The sequence below is a fragment of the Chrysochloris asiatica genome, unplaced genomic scaffold (genome assembly GCF_000296735.1).
Source record: "Chrysochloris asiatica unplaced genomic scaffold, ChrAsi1.0 scaffold00076, whole genome shotgun sequence".
Lineage (NCBI taxonomy): Eukaryota > Metazoa > Chordata > Mammalia > Afrosoricida > Chrysochloridae > Chrysochloris > Chrysochloris asiatica.
In genome coordinates, this window is record NW_006408594.1 from 12,723,272 (window position 1) to 12,731,877 (window position 8,606).

Below are 8,606 nucleotides of genomic sequence, written 5' to 3' on the forward strand. Positions count from 1 at the left end.
AATTGTCCCTCAGAGATTTGCATGCAACCTTCATTAACTAAAAGAATCATGTGACCACTAGTGTTTTATGGAGTTTGCTTAATTAAATTCAGGTATGAAATATTTTGAAGAGACATAGAAGCTAAGCTATGAAACCACATGCTACCCAAAGTCTTTGCACTATATTAGCAAGATAAGAACTAGAGGTAAGATGTCATTCTTTCATTTACTTATAAAGTATTTATGCAATAACTGTCATGTTCCAGTCATCTAAATATATGCATACTATTATACGTGAACATCAAATTATCATTAAAAATCTTAAAACTTCCAAAAACAATTAAAAAAAAAAAAATTGTAGTGCTTTTAAAATGCTCCCTATGCTGGGCTGCTTGATGAAGAGTCATGGCTTTCTGATATGACCATACAGAAAGCTGATGTTATGGATCTATAGGAGATGGAATCTGGAGCCAAGCTTACCACTTTAATTCAGGAGATACGCTTGGTATCTGGCCTGCCATTTACCCAAATGTTAATACAAAACAAATAAAATGAGAGAATTCAGTTGGCAGAGTACAAAAGTGGTGAAGTTGCACGTATCGCAAAGACTGGTAACTTTTTGAACTGGTAGAGAAATGGTAAAGTGCTTGGTATCCACAGTGACGACTACTACTAGGCAAACAGGTATAAGAAGGAAAGTACCCGAGGCACCTGAGAAGGCAGGCCTGGTGATGCTCCTTTGAAAGGACACAGTATTGGAAATTCTATGGAACAGTTCCACTCTGCAGACTTAGGCCGTCTGAGTGCGAGCATTGACTTGAAGGCAACGAACGACAATAACACACGGCACAAATGGCAATCATTTTATCGTCAGTGCTGGATTTTGAGGAATCTGAACTTAAATTGTTTCATGACTACCTAACAGCAATACATCCCAATTCCTATAAAGCTAGTTAAAATGAATTACACAGAAATATGTCATTCATCACAGCCCCAACTGACCAAAAGAGAAAAATCTTCTAGTCCTGGTTCACTTATTTCATGAAATATCAAAACCCAAGAAATTCTGACATTTATACAGGCCCCATATATGGAGACAACTATAATTGGACTTGACTTTAAAAAGAATATTGAAAGTGCCATGGGCTGCCAAAAGAACCAACAGATTTGTGTTGGAAGAAGTGCAGCCAGAGTGCTCCTTGGAGGCCAGGTGGCCAAACTTCGTTTCTCATACTTCGGACATATTGTCAGGAGGGACCCGTTATTGGAAAAGGATATCATGTTTGGTAAGGTAGAGGGTTAAAGAAAAAGAGGAAGATCTTGGATTGGCCAAGTGGCAGTATCAATGGACTCAAGCGTGACATCAATAGTGAGGTTGGCCCAGGATCGGGCAGTGTTTCATTCTGCTGTACACAGGGTTGCTATGAGTCAGTACCGACTCGATGGCACCTAAAAACAACAACAACAACAAATAAAATCTTGACAAACTAAAGAAAGGAAACTTCCTGCCTTGTGCTGAAGGCACTTTCTAGCTACTGCCACGGCCAATGCTGCTTAGAGAAATGAAACACTCTGAATTGCTTCATTTAATAATTTTGAGCTTTGGCTGAGATTCTGAAGGAGTGTAGGATGTAAAGAGTATAAGGTGCCCTACACCTAGTGCTCTGCCCTCTTTGCCTCTCCCCTTGTCTCTTGCCCTTTAAACCCCTAGGTTCCTGCAAACCCAGTCTGAAAGCACTGATCTAGAATAAGTCAAACCTCATTAGACATACATCTTTCAATTAATGTCTGAAATGATGTACAAACCATCTCAGTTAGTGACATTATACAGCCATTACAGTCAAGGGAAGGAGCCCTGGTAGTGTAGTGGGTTATAAGTTGGGATGCTAATCGCAAGGTCAGCAGTTCGAATCTACCACTTGCTCCGAGGGAGAAAGGTAAGGCTTTCTGCTCCTATAATGATTTATAACCTCACAAACTCCATACAGGGCTGCTATGAGTCATAACCGACTCGACAGCACATAATCACCAACCACCACCACCATCGTCAAAGGGCCTCCATGCTCAGAGGCATAAAAGAAACAAGTATAAAACTTCAAATATAGAAATTTGGTTTCACCTTTGATATAACAAGTTTATTTGACAACTTTTAACAAACTTGACTAGACACACACCAAAAGTCTGTGTGACATGTAGTTTGATTCAAGGAGTACATTTTGTCTAAGTGTGCTAATTGCTTTCCAGTCCATTAAATACATTTATTTTGACACAAAAGGGATTGTTGTGATATCTTTAACTGTCTCCCGAAGCCTGAATGTAAGCTCCACATAACTCTTGGTTTCAGATTCCACTCAAGGATTACGGGTTACCTTGGTGCATTAATCAGAACCCACTTAACATTTTTGACAACAGGGCTAGAGCCAACTGGATGAAGGGTAATTTACCTGCCTCTGGTAACACTAGCAACTGTTGTGAATAAATGCATCATAAGAAAAATCAGGATTCTGGGAGTGCTGACTGGTGAAGAGTAATTATGGGATAGGGTAAGTGATCCTTTTATAGATGCTGACTTTATCAACTTGATTAGATTAGTTAAAAACTCTGGGTACTTGAAAAGTTTTCATGACAATTTCTAGGGAAGAAGCTCTTCGTGCCCCGAGGATCATTCCCCAGAACAGTTGTTCTTGCTTGTAATGTACTTAATTCAGCACGACTTCTTCCTGAGAGACAATGTGAAGGAGCACTGTAAAGTCACAAACACCCCATCAAACTCTGTCCTTTATGAGAAAGACAGATGCAAATCTATCTGAAAGGGAAAGATCTGAGTATCTGAGAGACTCATATTTACACTGTAATAAGCAATGTTAAAGAAACACAGGAAGCTTTCATAATGGTGACCACACTGGCCAGACTAACAAAACTCTTCCTACAAACAGGTACAGGCTCGAAGACAAAAGATGATTCCAATTAGGAACTTAAGGCCTAAGTATAGAAATTTTCTATGACACAGAGTCAGGAAAACAACCTCAAACATCAGATTTCTTGACTGAGACCAGATACTATTCTGAAATCAAACATCGTTTTGCTAACGTAACACAATTCTATTCCCCATACTATCGGAAGAGACCAAGTATTCTTGTATTTTCTTTGAGTTCCTTCTTATTCTAGTAGAGTTCTGGTGCTTGGTAGACAGATGACTATGACCATTATGAAAGTCACCCACCACACAAAATCAACAACACACACTGCAATGGAATGATATCAGTCTCGACTGCCCATGCCAAATGCTCTATCTTTGGAGACTGTGCTCACCCACATACCCTGGGCCATAATGAATGCTTAATGAAACATCCACTTTCATTTAAAAATAAGAGACTTTTCAAGTGGTATATTTTACTGTCTCAAATGGACAAACATAAAATAGGAAATTGATATGGAAATATATAGTTCACAGAATGGAAAAACCAAGAGCTAGGACTACTACTTTAGAATGATGACTTCTGTTAAAAAACACACACACAAAACTGCTGTTGAGTCTATTCCAACTCCTGGTGATAGGGATGCCCAATTTATCACATCTAAATGATGGCAGTCTTAAGAACTTAATGTTTAGAGTCACTGAGATGTTAACAGTAACACTGACCTACTCAAACCTGATTTGCTAAGAAACCTCCTGCTTGGTGAGAGGCTAATCGCTTCTTTTACTTCTGACAACCCACTGTGTTTATGTAAACAAGCATTTGAAAAGTATGTAATTTGCAGACAGTGATTTTCTATTCTTGGTCACCCACTCCAAACTACATGATGGCCCTCATGCTCCAGTGTCATGCTACTAGAAAACGGCACGTCAACATCACTGACAATGCCAGAAAGGAAGGGCACACTTCTTACTATTTGTTACATCAGCAATAAAAAACAAAACAGAAAAACACTGAGCTTGTGTAACGCCTAAGAAGTAGAAACTAAGACATTCTACTAGAGTAGGGCTGGAAGGTGACAAGGATGGAGAGGGACCAGAAGGAAGGAGAGGCAGTTTGTCTTGGAATAAAAAGAAGTGTCTTTATATATTTGTAAGCACAGCCACAGAGAAGACTTGATAAGGGCCTCTTGTGTGCCTATTCAGTGCACTAATGTATTCATTAAAGATGTTTCTCTAAGTGCTTGTTGATTCAAATTCACCGTGGAACCAGACTTGCTGTTTTTCCTTTTCCTAAGTAATGTGTCTTGCTGCCATAACTGTATTGACTTCCATAAGGGCTTTCACGGAAAACCAGAACGTACAGCACATTTCCGAGAAACACTGATGTATCAAATAACCAACTTAAATACTTGTTCTTGTTTATACCTTGAAAAATCTCAACCTCTGGAAAGGAAAACAAATAGTCAGCAGTAACATATTTAAGAATGTGACCACAGATATCATGAAACACCAGCTCTCCCAGTACTTGGGAGAAGAAAATGAGCATATAGAAAATATCACGCAGCAGAACATTTCTTAAAATCTCCTTCCTCAATCACTTATAGTCGCTCTTTCAAAAGCACTAGCTATGAAACTGCCCCTAAAAAACCATTATACAGAAAGCCTCCAAATCCACAAGAGAAAAGAAACACTTAGAAAATGAAAGACAAAGGAAGTAAAAAGCCAATAACCAACTCAAAGGCAGAGACATAGTTAGATGAAAAGAAACTTGATACTATACTTTGGTTTTGCATTTTTGTATTCTTCAGTGTCTGTGTCCTCGTCCTCTGAGTACCAATTGTCTCCTCTTCCTCCAGCCAAGAGGCCCCTGGCCGCCAACAGTCCCGCAGCATTCCCATAGCCAGTGTATTTCAGCAGGCTATCCACTGCAAAAACAAAATAGGTTTTCAGACAGGAATTCTTGGTGCTCACCGTCATCACTAAGGTTGGCGATATGGCATGGCAATAACGTGAAGACTGAGAGGTTTTTCAATTGTGGTGCTAGTTATACTGAACCATCCGCAAATCCTGCCAGTGCCCTGGGAACCAAGGGCTTTTTTGCAGGTATCAAAAATGCAAACAGAACTAGTTTGAACACACTCTGTTACAGAAGTGGGGGCTCTGTGACTGTTAGGTCATGGGTATGTGTAATATTCTAAGTATCTGGTCTCAAATCTTACTTCTTTATGTGGTTTTAGAGAAATAATGATAAGAAATCAGAGTTAGTGAAGGTCAGATAGAGTTTGTTTTACCAGCATAACAACACATTATGTAAAAATGTTCTTTCAGTTTTTATAAGAACTGGAAGGAAAGGTATAAGAAGTAAAAAATACTTAAGGATATTAGCAAATAAGATAAGCTACAAGCTTACTGGAGGACATGGAGGCTCCACCTGACACGCACTGGATTGTGATCTACAAAGTTCACTGTCTGGAGCCAGCCAGCCTCTCCTTGGGAGAAAGTTGAAGCATTCTGCTCCCGTGAGGATTGAAAGCCTTGGAAACTCTACACAGGGTCGCTAAGAGTCAGTAGCCACTCAATGGCACTTAACAATAGTAACAACAACCAGCTTACTATCATATTTAAGCCAGCAACAATATGTAAGCACATGAGGCCCACTGAGATGAAAGGCCCAGGTATTATACGGGCTGGATTTCAATCATGGTCCGCCACTTACTAGCTGGCTGACTGTGGGCAAGTTATTTTGCAGCTCTAATGTTGTCTTAATGCTGTCATCTGTAGAATGAGAATAGTCACAGTATCGACCTCACAGGCTAGTACACAGAGTGCTCAGGAAAGCATCGGGCACAAAGGGATCACATTTTTTTGTCCTGTTAGTACTGAGTAAAGAAGTCCTGGTAACCACAGGTCACTAGTTCAGATCCTCCAGCCGCTCCATGGGAGAAAACAGGAGGCTTTCTGCTCCCCTAAAGATCCTGGTGTGGTGCTGTAGGTTAATGCACTGGACTGCCAAGTTGGGCTGAACTGCAAGGTTGGCAGTTCAAGCTTACCAGTCGCTCCTCAGAAACCAGAAACCCTATACAGGGTCGCTATGGGTTAGAATGGACTCAGCAGCACTCAACAACAGTAACAAAGTTTGATAGCTTCTGAAATCCCATACAGGGTGCGTGGCTATGACTCAGAAGCAACCCAAGAGGAGTGGGTTAATACTGGGCAATAAGATCACTCTAGACTTATCTTGGTTACAAAACACAACAACAAAAAAAGCTCAATCAGACACTTGGTGCAGCTCCGTTGTAAATACCACCTTGCCACCAGTGTAAGGCAGTATCTCTATCATAAGTAGACACACCTTTTCTAAGAGAACCCTACATACACTACAGTATATTATTTGGCGATTTCTAAGTACTTATCAGGAAGATCTGTGTTGGAAGAAGTGCAGCCAGAGTGCTCCTCGGAGGCCAGGTTGGCCAAACTTCATTTCTTATACGTCGGACATATTGTCAGGAGGGACCAGTCGCTGGAGAAGGATATCATGTCTGGTAAGGTGGAGGGTCAGAGAAAAAGAGGAAGACCTCCAGCGAGATGGACTGGCAAAGTGGCAGCAGCAATGGGCTCAAGCCTGGCAACAATAGTGAGGTTGGCCCAGGATTGGGCAGTGTTTCGTTCTGTTGTGCATAATAAGGTCGCTATGAGTTGGTACTGACTCAGCACCTAACAACAACAACATAGGGAAGGTACTGGTGTGGTGCGGTGGGTTAACGTGCTAGACCATAAAGTCAGTCTGAACCACAAGGTCAGCAGTTCTAGCTCACAGCTGCTCCTCGGAAACCCTACACAGGGTTGCTATGGGTTGGAATCGACTCAAGGGTACTTAACAACAACATAGGGAAGGTACTAAACACTGATTAGTATCTTTATTTAAGAGCGCTACCTTCTCTTCAGATACAATTCAAGGCGATCACTATAATAGCCAACCAAAAGATAGCAATTAGCAAAATTTATTTAAGACCTTCTTCAGTACTATATAGAAAAAAATGTCACCCTAAAGGCAGCTGTAGAAACAAAACATAACATAGTATCTGATCCATGTATAAAGCTATAGTAAAATCTCACCTGTTTACACTATTGTAATTCAGATCACTGACCTCAAAAAAGATAACTGAGATTCAAAGAAGGGCAATGAAAATAATTCTGGGGAAATTTAAGTGGTAGTAGGTAGCAAAACAGGTGAGGTAAGGAAAGAGAGTTCAGTATCACCCAAGTATTAAATAATGAAGGGCACAAAGTGAATGAATACCCTAGGATAGAGTTGTTTCTTTGTTACATTTTCAAATATTTGACTACAGAGTACCTCACTGCAGTTTTTCAAACACTGACAATAGGTCATTGCAGAGGACAAATAAAAGGAAGAACTGATTTCAAAGATTATAATCACAAGATAGTTAATTCAAGCTCACCAGTCACTCCCGGGAAACGCTATACAGGGTGGCAACAGACTGGACAGCACTTACCACTACCACCACCAATAGCAAATTGGTGACATTTGAACAAAAAGAAGCATAAGTTTAGTATGAGCAGATTAAATGAGGTTTATATTAGTGCTTTTCAACCATGTTGTTTGTTGTTGTTAAGTGCCACTGAGTAGGTTCCAACGTACAGTGACCAGGTACAGAGTTTCTAAGGCTATAAATTTTTGTGGGGACAGAAAGCCTTATCTTTCTCCTGTGGAATGGCTAGAACCGTATTCTACCTTAAACCTATTAGCAACTGTCGTCTCTTTAGTAAAAATTCTGAATGGATGCTGGAAAAGACCATAATAGAATGGAATGCATGTGGTGGTCTCATTTCAAGTCCTCTGAATCAACCTGGTATGTTGTCTTTTTCCATCAGTGCCTCCCCAAGATGTAATGGCTTAGGGAACTTAATGAATCCTCAACAGTTATTAAGAGAAGGGCATAGTCAGTGTATATAAGCATTTTTAATATTCAGGAGGTCAGATACAACCTTGGTAACATGTTGGTGGTGGTATTAAGTGTCACTGAGTCAGTTCTGACTCATGGAGACCCTATATAGGGTTTCCAAGGAGCCACTGGTGGGTTTGAAGTGCTGACCTTGCAGTTGCAGTCTGGTGTGTATCTATAGCGCTACACCAGAACTCGTTAGTGACATAGTCAGACACAGAATCACAGAGCCTCAGTTTGAACTACAAGGTCGGTGATTCAAACTCACCAGATGCTCCTCAGAAACCCTATACAGGGTCACTAGGAGTCGGAACTGACTTGATAACACTTAGCAACAACAACAAACAATCATAGATCTGAACCCACACAGCACTGATATTCTCACTGTATTTTTGATAAATCCTATTCTTTAAAAATAAGGATGTTTAGTGGTTCCAGAAAAGAAATTTTAACCAAAATTACATAAATCTAAATTAAAATATGAGAAAATGTTTTAATTATGTATACTTAAAATGTTAATAATGACCTAGAATGGTTGTTACAAGATTAAATTTTAGGACATAAAGGACAAAAAATTTACACTGAAGTAAACACACTACTTCTAAAAAACCTAGTTTGATGGCTTGCTGATCAGAACTCGAGCAGAGTAAGATAACGAAGTTTGATACAGGAAGCAAGAGTAAATTGCTACAATTTGATGAACTGGACCTTTGCTTATGAGGTTGTTGTTGTTGTTATGTGCC

The 8,606-nt window shown here is 40.0% G+C and overlaps 1 protein-coding gene across 1 annotated transcript in view; it reads right to left on the minus strand.

The window, feature by feature from the left end:
- Nucleotides 1-8,606, minus strand: part of RIC8B (RIC8 guanine nucleotide exchange factor B) — a 153,062-nt gene that overhangs the window by 21,340 nt on the left and 123,116 nt on the right. Inside the window, exon 8 of the mRNA XM_006865251.1 lies at nucleotides 4,680-4,824. Within this exon, the coding sequence (XP_006865313.1) occupies nucleotides 4,680-4,824 (145 nt within the window). The remainder of the gene's footprint in view (nucleotides 1-4,679; nucleotides 4,825-8,606) is intronic.